This window comes from Hipposideros armiger, unplaced genomic scaffold, assembly GCF_001890085.2.
Source record: "Hipposideros armiger isolate ML-2016 unplaced genomic scaffold, ASM189008v1 scaffold_529, whole genome shotgun sequence".
NCBI classification, from domain to species: Eukaryota; Metazoa; Chordata; class Mammalia; order Chiroptera; family Hipposideridae; genus Hipposideros; species Hipposideros armiger.
Window position 1 is genome coordinate 1,204,936 of NW_017731879.1, and position 23,066 is coordinate 1,228,001.

The window sequence follows — 23,066 nt, forward strand, 5'->3', positions numbered from 1 at the left end:
GAAATGCCCATCAGTAGATGACTGGATTAAGAAACTGTGGTACATTTATACAATGGAGTATTACTCTGCTATAAAGAAGAATGAAATCGTACTATTTGGGACAATATGGATGGACTTAGAGACTATTATGTTAAATGAAATAAGTCTAATTATCTTCTAAGATTAATTTCTAGCATAATTGAAATGTATTTGGAGAACATTCTTTATATGATTATAATCCTTCAAATTGGTTGAAACTTGTTTTATTTCCCAGTACACCATCAACTTTTGAAAATGTTCTATATGTTTTTGAAAAGCCTTTAAAGGTAAGTATTCTGCAGTTATTAGGTGCAGTGTTTTATACATTTCCATTAGGTCAAATGTGTTAATTATGTTCTTCAAATTTTCTATATCCTTACTGATTTTTTATGTTTATTCTATCAATTAAAGAGAAATTTGTATTAAAATCTCCAATTATGATTATGGATTTGTCTATGAGTATTTCTTATTTGAGTTCTGTCAATTTTTGCTTTGTACATTTTGAGGCTACGTTGTTATGGGCATATACATATTTAAAGCTATTATTAGCATCCTTGTGAATTGAACCTTTTGTCATTATAAAATATTACTGATTATTTTTTGCCTTAGTAACTATCTTTAATATGTCCTTTTGGTTGCTTTCTTGGTTTGCATTAGATATCTCTTTTATAGTGGAAAAGTTTGGCAATCCTTGACTGTCTAATTTCTTTTCCTTTTTTTGTATTTTAAAATTTCTGTTTGCCTCACTGTTTTATTTACTGTAGTTTTCCTTTCATAATTCTAGCAGTATGTTGCTGTAAGACTTATGACAGTAGCTTGTTTCCTGAGTGTGTATGTAGGGAAAGTTTCCGTTTCTCTTTGTTGGCTAGCTAACAGTCTTTGACATACCTCTCTGACCCCCGGCATCACTCACTGCTTCAGCCCGAGGCAGATGCTGCTCCCATTTGTTGCTTAGGGAATTAGCGGGAGGAGCCAACTTTTATGAATGGCACAACTATGGATCCCAAATGACCCTCCCTGTCAATGTCCTAGGTAACCATGCTATTTCTTCTGTACACTGACTCAAGACTTGCTTCTCTAGTACTTCTTCAGCATTATGTTTTGGGTTAGCTTTTCTTTTTCTGTTATATGTCTCAGAAAATATAACTCTGTTGGCATTCTATCTTTCAAGAATTCCTCAAAATGACTGATCCACCTAGGATACTTTCCATTCTATTCCAGAGAAGTTGTGATTTTGTTTTTATTTTGCTGTGTATATTTTCTCTCATTTCATTAGTTTTGAAGGAGGAATGGGTCCAGTATGCCAAGTTGATGTTATCTGCATAAAATTGCTAATTTTGTTTTATGTGGTTATGAAGCTAGTTTACCTCAAATCTCCTTAACAAATTATATTGCTATGGTTTTCATAATTGAAAATACATATGCTTTGACATGTTAACATTTTTAGCATCTGCTATATTACCTACCTTTAAACTTTTCACATCCTCTTCTACAAATTCTTCTAATTGACTTGAATAAAAAGGCCTAAATTTGTCTTCAATGCCTACATAAGAAAAATAGTGCTTTAAATTTCTTAGATATTTTCTAAAATAAAATTAAAATATGAATAATCTATTATCTTTGAATTACTTACCTTTATCTGTGGACAAAGCAGTAAAATAAAAACGTACATGCTAAATCACTGACTTCCATGTAAAGACTAACAAGATTAATAACCTGGTAGCCAGAACAAGGAAGAAGACAACACTGGAAACCAAGGGCTCCTGCCTAATAGCATGCAGTTTCTCTGGCTGCAGCACAAAGCCTTTCTCATATGAGTTAATCTCCCAATGAACAAGGATGGGTGGCTCTTTGTTTCTGTCCCTCTGGCATCAGATTTATTACAGGATAGAATACTTAGAATAAGGATTTGGTATAAAGAGCTAGAACTGCTGGCCTTAAAAAAAAAAAGGCAACTTCCACTTTCAGGAAGATAGAATAGACAAAGTTTTCCATATTTCTCCCACTACATACAACAAGAACCCCTAGATATTACATATAAAAGAAATATAAGGAGACTATGAAAGGAGGCAAGACAAAGGCAGACCAGCTAGGGACTCGGATCTGAAGCAAGACATGGCGGTGAGTTCACTGGGTTTTCTTTTTGCCTCATAGATCCCAGACTTAGACCTGAAGAAGCTGGCAACCCAACAACAATAACAAAAACAACAAAAACCTGCTCTTTCTAGCCAGAGGACTAAGCAAGGGGCAGGCTAGCATGACAGAAAACCTTTAGTCAATAACCACACTCCAGCCAAATGACACAAAAAACTGTTGCTCCACCTCCACCACTACCAGCAAAGGCTGAGTGTGAGCAGAGACTTCCAACCTCGTGAGAGACAGTAAGGTGCCCCAACACCCCCACCAGGGTAATGTCAGAGAGGGCCAAATATGAAGCCAGGAATTTCCTTCCTCCCAGATGGCAATGAGTCCCTCCACTCCTGTGGTGTCAGTGCACTACAAGAGCAGACTAGACTTGCAACCTCACCTTGCAAGAACAAAATGACCCTCTGTCATCCCAATGGGGATGTGTCACAAGAGGCCTACCAAGTGGGGAGTCAGGACTTTCACCTCCAATGCAGGGTTCATGAAGACCATGTGGATTCCACTGGAACTCTTACCCTTAAGCAGTAGTAACAAGGAGCCCCCTCCACCTCAGGTGTCAAGAGGGCCAAGTGGGGAACCTGGACTTCCCTCAACCTGGCACTAACAAGGTGTCAAAACCATTCCACTGCCAAAACCAAGTCAGATAAAGCCAGCTATAACAGACGGCTTAAAGAAGATCTAGAATCTCATAACTTGGTAAAAAAAAAAAAAAAAAAAGCATAAGTTTCAATAGAAAAATCACTCATCATACCAAGAACCAGGAAGATCTCAAACAATGAAAGACAATCAATACATGCCAACACTGAAATGACAGAGATGTTAGAAGTACCTGTCAGAGATTTTTAAACAGCCATGCTAAAAATGCTTCAATAATCAATTTTGAATAAATTTGAAACAAATGAAAAAAATAGAAAGCCTCAACAAAGAAACAGAAGATATAAAAGAGATTTCAATGAAATTTTAAAACTGAAAAATACAATAAACCAAAATAAAAAGTTCAGTGGATGAACTCAAAAGTAGAATGGAGGGCGCACAGGAATGTTGGTGAAGTGAAAGACAGAACTATAGAAATGACCCATTCTGATCCAGAGACAGAAATAAATTGAGAAAAAAAAATGTACAGCACCTCAGGGACATGTGGGACTATAACAAAAGATCTAGTATTTCTGTCATCAGAATTTCAGAAGGAAAGGAAAAAGGAAAGTGAGGCTGAAAAAGTACTCTAAGAAATAATGGCTGAAAACATACAAATGTGACAAGGGACACAAACTTATGGATTCAAAAAGCTGAGCTCAAACAGAATAAACCCAAAGAAATCCATAACAAGACAAATAATAATTAAACTTCTAAAAACTAAAGACAAAGAAAAAAATCTTGAAAGCAGCCAGAGAAAACTAATACCTAGAAGGGAAAAAACAAAAACAAAAACTATTAGAATGACAGAGGATTTCTCAACTGAAGCCACAGAGTTCAGAGGAAGTGGCATAATATTTTTTAAGTGTTGAAAGAAAAGAACTATCAACCCAGAATCCTACACCCAGCAAAAATTATACTTCAGGAATGAAAGGGAGATTAAGACATTCTCAAATGAAGACATACTAAGAGAGTTTGTTCCCAGCAGACACATAATAAGAGAATGGCTAAAGGAAGTTCTCTAAACAAAAAGGAAATGTTCACAGAAGACACCTTGGAATGTCAGGGAGAAAGAAAGAAAACATGTGATATGATAGAAAAAATAAATATTTGGTCTTTTCGCCAGGTTTGGTTGGCTTTGGGCAGGGAGCTCCCCAAATCCCTGGAATCTCCTAAATGATAAGAATATTTTTTGTATGGTAATGACATGGCTTCTGGCTGGAGGAGTTGGGGGGTGAGGGAAGGCTAGATAGTTTCAAAATGGAAGCTAGTCTCCAGAAATGCTTAGCCATGATTACAGAGTTGGAACTCTCAGTAACACCCCCTGACCGCCAGGGAGGGGAAAGGGGCTGGAGAGAGTTCTGTGGCATCCCCCTCCACTGATACATTGCTTTATGCATCTCTTCCATTTGGCTGTTCCTGAGTTGTATCCTTTATAATACACTAGTAAATGTAAGTCAACTGTTTTCCTCAGTTATGTGAGATGTTCCAGTGAGTTATCAAAACTTAGGGGGTGTTGTGAGGTCGCCTGAATTTGTGTTCAGCTGCACAGAAGTGTGGGTTGCCTGGGCACCATATCTGCATCTGATGCCTGCTATGGGGACAATCTTGCAGCAGGACTGAACCCTTAAACTTGTGGAATCTGTCAATAACTCTGGGTAGTTAACGTCAGAATTCAACTGAATTCTAGGATACCCAGTTAGTGAAACATTTGGTATCAGATATAGTATTAGAAAAAAGATAACAGAATACAGCAACCAAAAATATGGGTAAATACAATAGGCTTTCTTTCTCTTCTTGCATTTTCTAAACTATGATTGACAGTTGAAGCAAAACTGTAGCATTCTCTGATGTGTTCTAAATATTTGTAGAGGAAATATTTAAGGCAATTATATATGAGAAGGTAAAGAGAAGTAATGATAGTAAACTTTTTATACTTCACTAAAACTGGTAAAATAATGACATCAGTAGACTGTGATAAATTATGTATAGATTATATAACACCTACAGCATCCATTAGAAACACCACACTTAAAAATACTATAGATAAGTCAAAATGAAATTCTAAAAAGTATTCAAGAACCCACAGGAAGGCTGGAAAAAGAAAATAGAAATGAAAAACAGAAAGAACAAACAAAAAATTAAAATGGAAAACATGAGCCCTAACATATCAATAATTACATTAAATATAAATTATCTAAAAACAATAATTAAAAGACAGAGATTGGCAGAATAGATTATTTTTTTAAAAAATGACCCAACTATATGCCGTCATAAGAAACTCACATCACATATAATGATTATAGGCAGCTTAATATAAAAAGGTGAGAAAAGATATATCATGTAAATATTAATAAAAGGAAAACAGGGTAGGTGTATTAACATCCAATAAATGGACTCAGAGCAAAAAGGATTACTAGAGACAGAAAAGGATATTTTATATGATGAAAGGATCAATCCATCAAGACATAGCAATCCTAAATGTATATGCACCCAACAACAGAGATGCAAAATATATAAAGCTAAAGAAAATAGAAGACAGAACTAAAAGCGGAAATAGATAAATTCACAATTAGAGCTGGATATTTGATCACCTCTCTCAAACAATTGAAAAAACACAGAAAATCCGTGAAGACACAGAACTCAACAACACTATCAACTAGCAGGATCTAACTGAGATGTATAGAATACTCTACCAACAACAGCTGAATACGCATTCAAGTGCCCACAGAAAACATATCAAGATACACCATAGCCAGGGCCACAAAATAAACCTCAACAATTTCTTTTATTTGTTTCAGGTGTATAAAGCAATGTAATAGACATTTATACCCCTCACAAAGTTATAACCCCCCCAATCTGTTACCCCTCTGACATCGTATATAGCTATATATACCATTGACTATAACCTCAACAATTTTTAAAGAACTGAAACATACACATTGTGTTTTCCAACTATAATGAAATCAAACCAGAAATCAATAACAGAAAGATAACAGGAAAATGTTCAAACTCTTGGAAACTTACCAACACACTTTTAAGTAATATATAGGTCAAAGAGAAAGTCTCAAGAAAAATTAAAAAATTGCATTGAAGTGAATGAAAAGACAACATATCAAAATTAATGGGACACAGCTAAAGCAGGGCTGAGAAGGGAATTTAAGGCATCACACACATTAGAAAAGAGAAAAGGGAGCTGGCCGAGTGGCTCACTTGGTTAAGAGTTATCTTAAGAGCATGAGTTCTGAGCAACAGGGCCACCGGTTCAATTTCCACATGGGCCAGTGACGCTGTGCCTGAGCTGAGCTGCCGCAGAGCTGCCAACAGGAGGCAGGATGGCTCAGCTGGTAAGAGCACATGCTCCTAACAACAAAACTGCCTGTTCGATGGTGGGCTACGCCCTGCCGCAACTAAGACTGAACTCGCCACCTTGAGCTGAGCTGCCACCCGAATGGCTCAGTGGATAGAGCGTGCGCTCTTAACAATAAGGCTGCTGGTTCAACTCCCCCATGGGATGGTGGCTATGCCCACCCGCAACTAAGACTGAACTCGCCACCTTGAGCTGAGCTGCCACCCGAATGGCTCAGTGGATAGAGCATGCGCTCTTAACAATAAGGCTGCTGGTTCGACTCCCCCATGGGATGGTGGCTATGCCCACCCGCAACTAAGACTGAACTCGCCACCTTGAGCTGAGCTGCCAACCAAATGGCTCAGTGGATACAGCGCATGCCCTTAACAACAAGGCTGCTGGTTCGACTCCTGCATGGGATGGTGGCTACAAACACCCGCAACTAAGACTGAACACAGCACCTTGAGCTTAGAGGCTACAAGCTGCAGCTGGGCAGCCAGATGGCAACTGGCGCCCTCCACAACTAAGACTGAAGAACAACAACTTGGCTGGTCCCCCTCCGCAATTCCCCAACACTGTTCCCCTCCCCCAATTGCTCAATTTAAAAAAAAAAAGAGAAAAGTTCTCAAATCAAAATCAGTAATCTAAGTTCCCACTTCAAGAACCAAAAAAACAAAAACAAAAAATACAAAAGCAAGTAGAAGAAAGGAAATAAGCAAGATCAGGAATCAATGAAATAAACACATTAAAAAAAGAAAGAAAGAAAATCAAAAGATCAATAAAATTGATAAACCTCTAAGAGGACTGACAAAGAAAAACAGAAAACACAAATTACCAGTATCAGAAATGAAACAGGGGCTATCACTACAGACACTGCAGATATCTAAAGGATAATAAGGGACACTACAAACAACTACACATATAAATTTGAGAACTTAGATGAAATACACCATTTTCTCAAAAAATACATACTACCACAACTACTCTGCTATAAAACAAATCATCTATATGGCCTTATAACTATTAAGGAAATTGACTTCATAACTTAAAAACACCCCCAAAAAAATTTCCAGCCCCATATGATTTCATGGTAGAATTCTACCAAACTTGTAAAGAATAAATATCAATTATATACATTCTCTTCCAGAAACAGAAGGAACACTTCGATTTATTTATGAAGCCAATATTGACCGTGACATCAAAACCAGACACAGATACTTCAAAAAGAAGAAAGCTATGGACCAATATCTTCATGATTATATGTGCAATAAGTCTTTAAAAATATTACCAAGTGCAATTAAGCAATATATAAAAAGGATTATACGCCATGACCAAACAGGTTTTCTTTTTGGGGTTCAGAATCCAAAAAAATCAGGTCAAGGTGTCAGAGTAGGTAAATGCTGTGCTCGCCTCCTCTTATGACCACATCACAATTACAACTAAACTACAGAACCACCATCAATGAGAACCACCTGAGGTCTAGTAGGACAGAAGTCCTATAACTAAGGATATACAGAAAAGCCACATCGAGCCTGGCAGTAGGGCAGAGACTCAGATTGGGTTCGTCCCACATCCATGTGTAGCAGTTAAAAATCGAGAAGGCTATCTTGGCTGTGGAGGTTGCCCCCTGAGGAGAGAGGAGTCCCAGCCCCACACCAGGTTCCCCAGCCTAGGGTTCCAGTGCCAGGAAGAGAAGCCCCCATAAATTCTGGCTGTGAAAACCAGCGGAGGTTGTGGCTGAGTGACAGAGGGCTGCTGGAGTTCTAGGCATTCCCCTTAAAGGGCCCAAACATGAACTTACTCACTGATGGGACTCCCTCGCTCTGAGCTCCAGCATTGGGGCACAGCTCGAAAGGTGCCAGGGACATATGGGGAGGAACTGAATTGTCTGGCTTCAGAAAGAGGGCTGGAGGGACAGCTTTCTCCTAGACAGAAGTGTTGGCAAAAGCAACTGTCCCTTTGTTGAGCCCTCCCACTAACCATCCTGCACACAGGCGGCTGCCATATCTGAGTCTCCACTGACCTGGTTAACACCATTTGCCCCGCCCTGGTGATTCCCTGACATTTCACCCCACCCAACTTGCAGGTCCACCCAAGGTGCTCCAGTGGCTTTTCCATACAAATAGTCTGCTTGGCTCAAGCTATAGACTTTTCCTAAAATCTCTCAAATGTTCACAAATCCAAAAAAAGCAGCATCTGAACTTGGTGCATCCAATACCTCTTGCTAAGCAGCTCCAAGCATTACACAAGCGGTAGCCAGCTTTGGTTCACAGCTTAGCCTCTCCCAGTTACCTCCAAGTCCAGTGTAGGTGGCAACCATCTGTAGGCCACTTTTTAGCTCATACCAAGTGGCCCCTGGCAGAATACAGGCAGCAGCTGAGCTTGGCCTGCAATAGAGCCCATCCCAAGAGGCACCAGAACCAACAAACCTGGTGGCCAGCTTCAGACTACACCAGAGCACCTCCCAACCAATTCCACAAACAACACACACAAAGGGCAGAATGAGTATTGCTAAAGCAAGTCCTGCTCTGAGGGTCAGCCCCTGTACACCACATCCTCCACTGTAGTCACGGCCAGTCCTTACAACCAATCAGTCCAAGGGTCAATCCCTTCCACTGACATGCAAACAGCAACCAAGGCTCAACTACAACAGGAGGGCACATACAACCCAAACAAGGTACACACCTGGAGCACCCTGCTCAGGTGACCAGGGAGACTGTACCACTGGGCCCCACAGCACACCTTCTACATAAGTCCACTCTATTAAAACCAGGAGACATAGTAGCTCTACTCAATGTATAGAAACAAACACAGGAAGGCAGCTAAAATGAGGAGACAAAGAAACATGTCCCAAATAAAAGAATAAAACAAAGCTCCAGAAAAATAACTAAATAAAATGGAGACAAGCAATCTACCAGACACAAGGTTAAAAACACTGGTTATAAGGAAGCTCAATGATCTCAGAGAGAACTTCAACAAAGAAATAAGAAACATAAAATGGAAGAGAGAAAACATTAAAAAGAACCAGTCAGAAATAAAGAATACAATGACTGAAATGAAGAATACATTAAAGGGAATCAACAGTAGATTAGATGAAGCAGAGGATCGAATCAGAGATTTAGAAGGTAGCAGAAAACCTCCAAACAGAAGAGCAAAAACTAAAAAGAATCCAAAAAAATGAGGATAGTGTAAGAGTCCTCTGGGACAACATCAAGTGTAACAACATTTGCAGCATAGGGGTACCAGAAGGAGAAGAAACTGAAAACCTATTTGAAGAAATAACAACTGAAAACTTCCCTAACCTGGTGAAGGAAATAGACATACAGCCCAGGAAATGCAGAGAGTCCAAAATAAGATGAACCCAAAGAGGCCCACACCAAGACACATCATAATAAAAATGCCAAAGGTTAAAGCCAAAGAGAGAATCTTAAAAACAGCAAAAGAGAAATTCAGCTGATTTCTCAACAGAAATCCCCTCAGCAGGCCAGAAGGGATTGGCAGAATATATTCAAAGTGATGAGAAGCCAGGACCTACAACCAAGATTACTCTACCCAGCAAAGCTATCATTTAGAATCGAAGGACAAATAAAGAGCTTCCCAGACAAGAAAACTAAAGGAGTCCATCAATAACAAACCAGAATTACAAGGAATCTTAGAGGGACTTCTTTAAGATGAAAAAAATATAATGTAAAAAATATGAACAATAAAATAGCAATAACTATATATCTATCAATAATTACTTTAAATGTAAATGGAGTAAAAATACACCAATCAAAAGATAGGGTGGCTGAATGAATAAGAAAACAAGATGCTTACACATGCTATCTACAAGAGACTCACTTCAGATCGAAAGACAAACATAAACTGAAAATAAAGGGAAGGGAAAAAAATATCTTATGAAAATGGAAATGAGAAAAAAATTTTAAAAAGCTGGGGTAGTAATACTTATACCAGATAAAATAGTCTTTAAAACAAAGGCTATAGCAAGAGACAAAGAAGGACCCCATAATCCCACTCCAGGTTATTTATCCAAAGAAACCCAAAATGCTACGTCAAGGGGATGTGTGCATCCCTATGTTCATTGCGGCATTATTTACAGTAGCCAAGATGTGGATGCAGCTTGGGTGTCCATCGATGGATGAATGGATAATGAGGAGGTGGTACATATATACAATGAATATTTCTTGGCCACAGAGGGGAATGGGTTCTTGCCATCTGCAGCAGCATGGATGGACCTGGAGGATATTGTGCTGAGTGGAGTATGTCAGATTAAGAAAGAGAAATGTAATGTGATTTCACTTATATGTGTAATCTAAAGAACAAAATAAACAAACAAAATAGAAACAAATTCATAGATTCAGAGAACATTTTGATGGTTGCCAGATAGTGGGTTTGTGAAAAAAGGGGAAGGGATTAAGAAGCACAAGTTGGTTATTACGAAGTAGTCATGGGGATGTAGGGTATAGAATAAGGGATATAGTCAATAATATTGTAATAACTATGTATGGTGTCAGATGGGTACTAGATTTATCAGGGTGATAGATGGGAGAGGGGTTTGGGGTTGGGTAAAAAAGGTGAAAGGATTAAGAAGTACAAATTGGTAGTTACAAAATAGTCATGGGAATGTAAAGTATAGCACAGGGAATATAGTCAATAATATTGGAGTAATTATGCTTGGTGTCAGATGGGTATGAGATTTATTGGGGTGATCATCTCATAAATTATATAAATGTGTAATCATGTTACACAGCTGAAACTAATATACTATTGGATGTCAACTATAATTGAAAAATAAAAAGCATTTTAAAAAAAAATTCAAAAGTCAATTTATATAACCCACCATATTAATGGGTTAAAGAATGAAAATCAGATGACCATATCAATCAACGCAGAAAGTGCAGTTGACAAAACTCAAAGCCCACTTATGATAAAGTCTCAGAGAAACAGGAATAGATATTATGAATCTCCTCAAGTGATAAAGAATATCTATAAAATACCTACAGCTAACATCAAACTTCATAGTGAAAGTCTGAATACTTTCCCCTAAGATTAAGAACAAGGTGAGGAAGTCTGCTCTTACTGGTCTTATTCAAGATAGTGCTGAAAACTCTAAGCAGTAAAATCAAGCAAGAAGGGGAAATAAAAGTTGTTCAGATCAGAAAGGAAGAAATAAAACTGCCCCTATTTAGAGATGACATGAAAATCTAAAAAAGTCTCCAAAATAACCTCCTAGAACTTATATGTGGTGAGCTCAACAAGGTCACCGGATACAAGATTAACATACAAAAAACATCAACTATATTTCTATATTCTAGAAATTAACAAATAGACCCCTAAATTAAAAATACAAACTACTTACAACTGCTTTAAAAAAGAAATAAATATATAGGACTAGTATGCTGAAAACTACACAACACTGATAAAAAAAATCAAAGATCAATTAAATGGACAGACATATTGTATTCATGGGTTCAACAATGTAAAAATGTCAGTTCTCTCCAAATGGATACAGATTCAACACAATTCCTATCAAAATCCTGTAAGACTTTTTTTATTTTTTTGTAGAACAGAAATAAAGTTTATATGGAAAGATAAAGGAACTAGAGTAGCTAACAGAATTTTTTAAATGAAGGAAAAAGTGGGAGGAATCAGTTGACCTAATTTTAAAATTTATTATATCACTAGAGTAATTAAGACTGTGGATATTGGTAGAAGGACATCTAGGTACATAGATCAATGGGCCAGAACAGAGAACCCAGAAATAGACTCACACAAATATTCCAACTGATTTCTGACAAAGGAGAAAAAAACAATTCAATGGAAGAAAGAGAGCTTTTCAAAAAACTGTGCTAGAACAGACATTCATAGACATAAAAATGAACTTCAACTTAAGTCTCATGCTTCATACAAACATTAACTCAAAATGGATCAAGGTATTTTTCCAATATGATATAAATCAAATAGCTAGCAAGAAGAAATACAACCAAATTTTAGTTCTTTGTGGGAGCAGGCTGTGAGCTGACAGGGTCCTCACAGCCTGTGGAACAGTTCAAACGTTCCACCCGCACTAATCCAAGAAGAGAAAAGAATAGCTGAAGCCGCAGGAGCGTCCACAAAGTTGCAAAATGCGTAACAAAATGTAACCTGCTTGTGTGTTGCCTTACAACTACGTCCACGACCGCCCCCCCCCCCCACTAACCCCTGACCCAAAAGGTCCTGAGGAAGTGTCTCCGAACGACCTGAGACCCGGTGGAATGATATCGGTAAAGCTTCCTCTAGTGAGTGTCTCGGTTTGGCCGAGACCCGATGGAATGATATCGGTCATCTCCCTTATTTGGTTTTTTTGTTTTGTTTTGTTTTTTATTTATTTTTTTTATTTAAGCTGGGCCATCCTGCCACCGGTTGGCAGCTCAGCGGCTGCTCAGCTGTGGCCGGGCATCTCATCTCCCTTATTTGGAAGGACACGGTGGAGTACGCTGTCCTGGGGGTCGTGCAGGCTGTGTGAAGGCATAGTACATGTTGGGGTACAGTGGGAGCTGGTTAATGGAAAACAGCCTTAAGGCACATGACACACTGGTCTTTGAGTAATGCAGTTTCACTTCCTTGTAATTTTCTCAATAAAAGCCATGCAACCACCTGATTCGGGGCTCAGTCCTCGAGGCTGATGCCCCCTGGTCCCGCTTTAGCCTTATCTTTGTCTCTTGTGCTCTTTAACTCTGCGTCGCCCCTCTCGTTTTCCCACTGCCCTTGCCATGCAGGACGTGACACTTGTGCACTTAGAGAAGTGCATAACAGGATGTAACTTACTATGTCTAACCCGATAAACAGACCCCCTGCAGCTGTTTACTGCTCTCTGCAGCTGCTTGGTACTATATAAGCTTTCTGCAAAAAATAAACATGGCCATTGCTCCGCCATCAGCGGTCAGTGAACCTCCCGATCCCAGCTTTTGTCTCTGTGTCTTTCTTTTCTAATCTCCCACGCAGTCCACTAGGGTAGCTTCGGTTGACGAGCGGGTCTCGACAGTTCTTCTGTTAGCAATAAAAAATTTTCCTTCACAATCATAGAACAAAATGGACTTAACATGGACTTAAACTGTAAGAATTTTAGAACAAAACATAGAAAAAAATCTTTGGGCTCTAACCCTAACAGTGTTCTTAGACTTGACATTAAAATTACAATCCATAAAAGGAAAAATTAATGAACTAGATTTCATCAAAATAAAAAAACTTTTACTTTGTGAAAGACCCTGCTAAAAAAATGGAGAAAAATAAAACGGTACAGGTTGGGAGAAAATATTAGCAAATCACATATCCAACAAAAGATATGTGATTTATAGAATATATATATATATTCTATATAGATTTATAGAATATATAAAGAACACTCACAATTCAATAGTAAAAAAACAAGCAATCCAATTAGAAAATGGGCAAAAGACATAAAGCAACATTTCACCAAACAAGATATACAGATGGCAAATAAGCACATGAAAAGATATTCAACATCAGAAGCCATTAGAGAAATGCAAATTAAAACCACAATGAGTTACCACTACATATGCATACCTATCAAACTGGCTAAAATAAAAATACAACACCAAATGCAAATACTAACAAGGATGCAGAGAAACTGGGTCACTCCTACATTGCTGATGGGAATATACAAAATGATAGAGGCACTCTGGAAAAGTTTGGCAATTTCTTTAAAAAACAAACAAAAAACCTAAACATGAAACTACCATACCACCTAGCCATTTCGCTCCTGGGTATTTATTCCAAAGAAATAAAAGACTTCTATTCACACACACACAAAACAGTAACATGAATATTTACAGCAGCTTTAGTCCTAATAGCCAAAGACTTGAAATAAACCAGATGTTTTTCAAGGACTGAATAAACCAACGGTGGTACATCCACACCATGGAGTACTTCTCAGCAATAAAAAGAACAAGCTACTGATAGACACAACAACCTGGATGAATCTCCAGAGATTAGCCAAAAGCCAATCCCAAAAGTTCCCCAAAAGGTATTTTATGATTCCATGAAATGATGAAATTATAGAGATGAAGAACAGACTAGTGGTTTCCAGAGGTGAAGGATGGGTGAGGTTAGGGAGGGAGGTAGGTGTGGCTATAAAAGGGCAACCTGAGAGACCCTTGTGGTGACGGAAATATTCTGTATATGACAATATTAATGTCAATATTCTGGTTGTTAACACCGTATTGTAGTTTGGCCAAATGTATCATTGGGGAAAACTAGGTAAAGGGTACCTGGGATGTCTCTCTGTGTTATTTCTCACAAATGCATGTAAATCTACAATTATCTGAAAACAAGAACTTCAATTAAAAGTGAAAGGCGGGCTGGCCGAGTGGTGCGATGGTTAAGAACTGGCTTGGGACGCCAGAGGGCCCCGGTTCAGATCCCACATATGAGGGCCAGTGACACTGCCCTCCACAGCTAAGATGCTGAACAACAGCTCAACCTGGAGCTGGGCTGCCGTGAGGCGACGGCGACGGCGTAGGCTGCAGCCCCTGTGACAGTGGGTTGCCATGGGCTACCATATGTAGACAGCAGCCAGCGTGGGCGTCCAGCAGCCGCAGTGAGCGGCCGTCCGGAAGCCGGCGACTGATCTGCCTCGCCTGGGAAGAGCACAATGATGATGCCAACTTGGGCCAATGAAGCAACGTCTTCCACAACTAGACTGAAGAACAAAACGACAGCAACTTGTCTGTTCCCTTCCCCCAATTCCCCAGCACTGTTCCCATCCCCCCAATTCCCCAATTAAAAGAAAAATAAAATAAAATAAAAAAAAGTGAAAGGCATGAGAGAAAAGAAGAAACCAAGCCAGGAGATTCAGACTGACTGAGAGACTAAGAAAGCAAGCAACTACCTCCAAGTACCCTTCTAAACCTTGGGTGGGTAGTGGTAGGTGGGGCTTCATTTCTGTTTTCTCATAGCAGGATACTCCTAAGTGCTTTCCTACTATTTATTTTTTCTTTACTGGATTATCTTCTTTCCTCTGCTCCTTTCCTCTGATTTTCTTCTTTCCTCTGCCTAGGATCTTAGCAAGATCCTTGGTAACATAGAGGAATGGAAAAAGGTGCAAGCATGTGACAAACCCATGTTCCTTTCCTTCTTCCTCTACTACAGGCCCAATCTAAACGACAAAATACATTTCCAAAGATGCCAGCTACACAAGGGGAGAGAAAAGAGATAAAAGAAGCTAAGGAAGAAGAAGGCCAGTAGAAGTAATTCAAGTTGTATCCATCAATAGATGAATGGATAAACAAAATGTGGCATATGCATACAGTGGAATACCAGTCAGAAATAAAAAGGAAGGAAACTCTGACACCTGCTACAACATGGATGAACCTTGAGGACATCATGCTCAGTGAAATAAGCCAGACACAAAAAGACAAATACTGTGTGATTCCTCTTATAATACGGTACCAGAGTGATCAAATTCATAGAGACAGAAAGTAGAATGGTGGTCACCACGGGCCGCGGGAGAGAAACATAGGGGAGTTTTTGTTTAATGGTACCGTGTTTCAGTTGGGAAAGAAAAAAGTTTTGGAGATGGATTGTGGTGCTGGATGCACAACACTGTGAATGTACTTAATGCCACTGAATTATACATTTAAAAATGGTTAAAATAGTAACTTATATGTTATGTATATTTTAACATAATTTTTAAAAAGTTAATTATGAATAAAACACACAGAAGAGGGCCTTCAATGCCTTCATGCTTTGGGGAGGGATGGCATCTTTCATTGAACTAAACCTTTGAAATCTAGAACATGAGTTTGAAATCACAAGTGGAACTCAGTTTTTTTAAGACTCAAAGCAACTTCCTGACAACATCTTACTAGGAAAATCGCCACACAGGTGATTGTACACAGTCATAAAAGATGCCCTTACCAGGAAATGTTGGCCGGACTTCTGGATTCGTCTCCCAGCATTCCTTCATGATGCTGATAATCTCCTTAGGACAGTATTCAATGATGTCTTCCACATTTGGTCTATTCCCTGATTTAATGCACATTATCAACTGCTGCTCACAGATAGCATCTATAATGCAAGACAGGCCTAAGTTGAGACTTGCCTCTCAGGCAGGGAGGTGACAGAACCTGGACAATACCACTACCCTGTCTTTGCCTAGCATATGCTTTTAGTGTAGCCACCTCATCTAGTAGGGGCAGAATAGCCCTGTGGCAAGGAGCTGACATACTCCATTGTAGTAATAATGAAACAAAATTTTAATTTCTGTAAATGAAAAACAGGACTCACAAAAAAGCTGCCTCCTGGTAGAACAAATGGAGTATTAATGAGAGTGACTTAAAATATAGAGTGATAATTGCCACTCAAGAAATAAGTACAAGGCGTTCTGGTAACACAGCCTTTACTAGAAGGCCAGAGAATGCTTTGTTGAGTCCAGAAAAATAAGCAGGGGTCATCTAGGTAAAGAATGGGGAAGGATTCAGAGAGGATGTTTCTGGGCGAGGGAAGCAGAATATAAATAGATTGGAAATTTCAGAAATCATGATGTATACCAGAAATTATGAGTAGTTAAATATAATGGGGCATATTAACTTAGGAAAGAGAGGCAAGAAATAAGACTAAAGAAAAAAGCAAAAGCCAAATCGGAAAGGACCTTGTACTCCATACTGAAGAATTTGAACTTTATCCTGAGGCCACAGGGAGCCTTGGAAGGATTTTAAATAGATGAGTGAGGTGGTCCTATTTTCTTTTGGGACGACCAGCTTGGCGGCAGTGTGAATGGTAGATGTGCAACATCTACCATTGCAACAGAAATACAAAGTGTTTGAATTTGAACTAAACAGAGTCCAGTGGTGACAGACAGAAGTGGATGGATTCAGGATATATCTTGAATCATATGTATACCTTGAATTCACAGGTTTTGATGACTGATTCGAAGTGAGAGAAAAAGGACAAGGTTGAGTCTGGGATGACTAAGGTTTCTGGTCAGGCAACTCAGTAGATGGATGGTGATGCCATCTGCTGTCATAAGAGGAGCAAAGCTGAGTGGGGGACAGGGAGAGCACTTGGAAGACGAATTCGTTTGGGGGTATGTTGCTTTGGGGTACCTCTGGTACATGTAATGGATCTGACTAATAGACAAGTGGGTGTCCATGTCAGGGCTAAAGATAAGAGATTTGAGAGGCATGGGCAAAGAGGTGATCATTAAACCATGGGAGCTAATAATCACCCAATGAAAAATGGATAGGAAAATGTCCATTACCTTAGGCACTTAACAAACTGAAGAATGACTACTTATGTATCTGTTCCCCTGCATGAACCATGTCTTTCTCATTTCTGTATTTCCAATTCTGTTTAAAGTGCCCACATAAGTTCTGAAATAATTGTTCAATGAAGGAATAAGTGAACGGATGAAAGCATGAAGTGTAAGACTTGTGGTATTAAAGTTTAGTCCTCATAAGCAAGCTTTCCTGTCCCAGAAGCATCTGGGAATTTTACAGTACCTCCCAAACTTAGATGCATTATCAAGGCTCCTTCTTGTTCTTTGATTCCTGATTCCTAAACTGAGATTACTCATTCAGTCAATAAAAATTTATTGAGTACCTACTACATCTCTGGCACTGTGTGTGTAGATACTCAGGGAATAGCACTGAATACATCAGATGTGGTCCCAGCCCTTGTGGAGCTTACAGTCTAGTGGGTCAGACAGACACTAAATGAACAAACAATTATAAATCTTAACTGGCTTCAGTGAAGCCACTATTTCATTTAACAATTCTGATTAATACCTAAATCCCACTCCTTTATAAATGTCTTACTTTCATACGGCTCCTTATTTGCAAATATTGCCCAAAGTACTATGGCAAAGCTGTACACATCTGACTTCTCTGAGGGCCTTGCATTGATGTCATTCAGGTGCTCAGGGGCCATGTAGTAGAGGGTGCCACCATTTTTCTTAGGACTATTCACTTTCCTCTGCTCATTATGTTCCTCTTTAGTCAGCTTACTCCACGTCTTAAAGGAAGCAACGCCAAGATCAGCTATCTGCAAGAGATCAAACCAATGGGATTATTCTGTGAAGGCTACAAACAAATCCTATTTGTCTTTAAATCTGGGGCTTATTCAGTGAATTTTCCAGAAATGGTTGCACTGGATAGGTTTAAAACAGATACTTCTGAACAGACTCATAGAAACTTTGTTGTATCCTCAGCCATTTGGAAAATCTCCCGTAAGAAATGTACACATGAAATTTTGGTATCTCAATTCTTACGCAATTTTTTAAAAAAACAGGAAATTGGCTGGCAGGGTTGTGGGGGAAGAAGGGAGGAGTCAAAATGAAGACATTTCTGACATGAACAACAACAAAACATATTTGTTCTAATCCCTCATTAACTCTGCATATATTTTTCAACTATTTCTGGAGCCTAGGGGGAAAAAAAGTATTTTCTTTTCAGCAGACTTGTAGAGCAGACAGTGACTACATACTACACCTTCTATTTTCCCAAATGGTGTCCAGAAGCCCATGGATGCAAGTTTCCAAGGATTCCAGACACAATGAGCATAAGGACTGTGTTGCTGCTTGTGTTGAGTGAGTAGCCTGAACCTAAGAGGAGATGGTATGGGAAGGAGAAGAAAAAAGAAAAAAAAGCAGAGAGAAAAATACCAAGGTCAGACACAAAACAATGAGGAAAGTGGCAGGGCAAAAATGACAGGACAATACAGTTAAGAAGAAATCAAAGGTGACAGTTTCAGTCTTGCCTCTAGGAATCCAAGCGCTTGGGAATGAATTTTGACATGTGATTATGTAAAACCCACAGATTCTAACCCAGAACATAAAGATATATTATTAAAGAAGGAACCTTCCTTTAAAAACAGGAATAAAATCCATCTAAGACTAGGGCAAAGTATTAGCAGCAGAATGTTCTAGCAGAGTGACGCTTGTAAAAGCAGTTCCTGAGTCCTTCCCCCAAAGCCTCTTCCCCTTTCAGATTCTTGCACTTTTGAATCCTGTTGCCAGAGCCAATTAGCTATGATGACCTGCCTAGTTAAATCTTGATCTTGAATGAACAACAACAAAATCCCTTTCTATTGCTTCCTTTCCTGCAATGTAACAGTTGGAGTTTGGAAAAAAAAAAAACAGATAAAAAATGTAGATGAATATAAATGAATACACACGAAATACAAACTCCATCAAGTCTGTATCTTCCTTTTCCATCCTTGGCAGAGCCTTTAGGCACCACCAACACCAGTTATAAAATGAGTGAGGTCTTTCTTAGAGTCTACCATGCACAGAAATGGATTTACCGTAAAGAATTAAAAGTAAAATTACCCCAATCTTCCAGAAGCCTTTAAATTATGGTTTACCTTAATGTGAAAGTCATCATCAACGAGGATATTTTCAGGCTTTAGGTCCTTGTGTATTATACCTTCTTTATGTAAATAGCACATTCCTTCGATGGTCTCCATAATGATCCTTCCTTTTACAGAAAGGGGGATACTGATCTGAAATAAGTAATATTAAGTCATGAAATGGAAAGGTAATCAAACAGGCCAAAGCAACTATTTCCCTCAAGAGTAGTGGGATCTGCACCTGAGGATCCAGTTACCAGGTTGCCTTCGCTCATACTCTGCAGCACTGCTGACATTGTAAAATAAGCCCCCTTTTGAAGAAAGAGCTCATCCTGGTGGTAAGGGTATCAGTGGTGTGCTTTGTCAGTATAAAAATAAAACTTCCATGACAATATGGCAATATATAAAAATACTATACAATTAAGCTTCTGGAGGACAAAATACTATTATTACTATTATTATTATTATTATTACTATCATTATTATTATAATTATTTAGGATGTATGCTTACCGAGCATGGTGCGTGCAATGTTTGGTCAGTGAATGGATAAATATGCAAAAAAAAAGACAAACAAATATTCTGTATGATATACTAATACCATGTTCTATTATATTTTAAATGCACAAAAAATGTCATGGCAATATATGTATGAATAACGTTAAGAGAAAAAAGAATACAAGGGAATGTGCTCATACTGATTACAAACATGTAAAGATTAATCTATGAGATAACATAATGTTAATTCTGAAATGAATTTAATATCTATTTTGTGATTTGTTATTACGTACTTCAGATCTTTGTAGAGTCTCAGGTCATTCTCACAATTGTTTTATAGTTATATGAATATATATGTTAATATAGACAATTCCAGTTTCTATTTATAGTAATTAAACATGAGATTCACTTAAGACTGAAAAACACAAACTCACTCTGTGTGTGCGCACACATACACCTGCAGTGTCTAGCTTACAAATAGGCTATTTCCTAAAAGTGTGTGTTTGTTGGTTGTTGGTAAACAGGAAAAAGTTTAAATGATGCAAGTAAGAGTCCCAAGTCAACCCCCCCAAAACATATTTAACTCATAATGTAGCTGAACTCTAGTATTCATAGTCTGATCTGTACCATACAAAAAATTGCTCGAGTTTCCCTTCTGCCGTGGTGCACTTTTGGATTTGGGAAGAAATTCTGAGCACGCAAAGTAGATGCCCTTCTCATCCCTCTGTCTGCTTCTCTACCTAGGTCCTCCTTACTTTCTTCTTGAGCCCCAATTAGTATACGTTCTCACTGCCTGACCCCCAAAATGCTTCTTGTCCCAAATGATTTATCTCCCAATCAAAATGCCTGCTTACTTCATGCAACTGATCTTACCTAATTTGGGGTAGAAGAGCAATTGGATCAAATTATAATACAATGTGTACAAGTGATTGTCTTTTATCTTTCCCATAGCTATTTGTGAGATGTAGTGATTTAAAAGAAGAATTTGTAGTTTCATAGTTGTGGGGACACGGGAGAAGATGGGGAAAGGGAGACTATCTACCATAAAGACAGGCATATCCCATCACCCCCACAGGCAATCTATGCTCTGGCAAAACCCAGTTTTTTGCAGTTTCCAAATTTGGCATACTCTCATCCCACTGCACATGCTATTCTCTCTGCCTTGGAACACTTAGTCCCTAATTCTCTGCTTCAAAACCTCTTTGTCCTTGGCTCAAGCATCCTCCTTCTGGAATCCCTCCTTATCTATCCCATGCTGGGGTGTGTGTCTCTCCCCGTGTTCCCACAGTACATGATGAGGTTGTCTAACAAAACACCATACACTATCAGAGGTCGGCAAACTGCGGCTTGTGAGCCACATGTGGCTCTTTGGGTACGTTCAGTCTCATAACTTTGCCGACCCCTGGAAGAGGCAATCCTGTCCCTCACAACAATTTAAAAATTATTTTTGAGAGCCATAAATATATTTTTACATAATCACCATTATGTGACTAATATCCTTTAAAAATTTTATAAATGAAGCTATGATAGTTTTATTTTCATTTTCAATTTTACTTCAGAGCCACACGCTCGTGAGCCACAGTTTGCTGACCCCTGGCGGCTCTTCTGTCTCAAAAGTTTGCCGACCCCTCCACTATACTGATCCCTTACCTGTCATACTCGCTACTGGTTTCTGAGCAACTAGCACAAGGTCTTGCTCTTAATAGGTACATAAACATTTAAAAATGCTTTAGAGTTATTTGGTTTTGGTACACAATTTTTATTGTCCTGTTTTAAGTCTTATTTATCCAGCATCATTGCCTCTAATGTTCTATATCTATATAGATATAGATATATAAGTTTCTTAAATGGTATCCAAGTGTAACAGTGATATTCCTTCTTCTCATACAGTCCTTTATAGTGTACATCCTTTAATGAATCAATCGATATTTGTTATCCGTTATGCATATCCCTCACATCAGGCCGTGAGCTTCACGAGGACAGGGCCTGTCTCTGAATTGTGGACCTTAGAGTGGCTGACAAAAGGGACATGGACAATTAAACTATCTGCAGGGATTGAGAGGAGGGCAAGATCACCCTCTGGGCAGGGAAAGTCAAGGAAGATTTAATGAAGGATTGACTTCAGAAAATCCAAAATATCCAACAATTCACAAAAGGATTATTTTACACCAACAAGTTAGAAAAGAACACCAAACAGTGACCATACCAGACAAGCAGCACCCCAGTCGCTGTCTGTACCCAGTGCCGCAAAGCCTCCCTACCTCAGCTTTCAGCACGTGCATCAGGTTGCCCTTTTCCATGTACTCCATCACCAGAGAGTAGTTTCCCTCTTCTATGATGATGCCTAGGAGCTTCACCACCCGCTGATGACTCAGCCTGTGCATCATCTTGCCCTCTTCAAGGAGGGACTCATTGTACCTGTGGGAGGGAAAGGTGCTGTTAAGATGGGCAGAGTTCACCCCTTTCCCCTTTGTGCCCCCAAGAAACGCAGTATACACTTTCAATGTATCCCACTGCACATGCTTTTGTCGCATTGTTCGTGTCCTGATCCCTGCGAGGCACAGACTGTTACTAGCATTAGAAAGCAGAGTAGTTTCTCATTCATCTTTATATTCCTCCTTCCCAGGGACCGGCAGTGAGGGCTCAAGGAATGTAAATGTACAGCAGCAACGAAACCGCCTGAAAAAAGGACGGTACTGGACAGTATGCAGCCTCTCTCATAACCACTATGGCAAGCAGAGGGAGAAGTAAAACAACTCCACCAATTGCTTTAAAGAGAGGGTTCCTGGAACAGCTAAGTAATGAACCACTTGTTTTTCTTTTCCATACTTACTCATAAAAATGTAAAGCAAGTAAATAAGTCTGTCTTCACTGATCCCTCCCATTTCCTTTTCATTCTCTTCCTCACCACCCTGATCTCCCCTTTCTCTATCCTTCATTTCTCTCCCATTATTTACGAGCTGTAAACTTTTCACTAACCAGCCTCAGAATCCTTATCAGCAACACAGGGATAACCACCTTACAGGGTTGACATGACGCCCGTGTGTGGACACACTAGGTCTGTCCCATTCTAAAGC

The 23,066-nt window shown here is 39.0% G+C and overlaps 1 protein-coding gene across 8 annotated transcripts in view; it reads right to left on the minus strand.

Annotated features, from left to right (window-relative positions):
• RIPK1 (receptor interacting serine/threonine kinase 1) overlaps positions 1-23,066 on the minus strand; it is a 50,995-nt gene that overhangs the window by 12,054 nt on the left and 15,875 nt on the right. For all 8 annotated transcript variants that reach the window (XM_019668514.1, XM_019668513.1, XM_019668516.1 and 5 more), the window contains exons 3-7: positions 22,251-22,407; positions 19,508-19,645; positions 17,962-18,187; positions 16,064-16,213; positions 1,485-1,561 (exon numbers count right to left, since the gene is read on the minus strand). In XM_019668514.1, the coding sequence (XP_019524059.1) occupies positions 1,485-1,561; positions 16,064-16,213; positions 17,962-18,187; positions 19,508-19,645; positions 22,251-22,407 (748 nt within the window). The remainder of the gene's footprint in view (positions 1-1,484; positions 1,562-16,063; positions 16,214-17,961; positions 18,188-19,507; positions 19,646-22,250; positions 22,408-23,066) is intronic.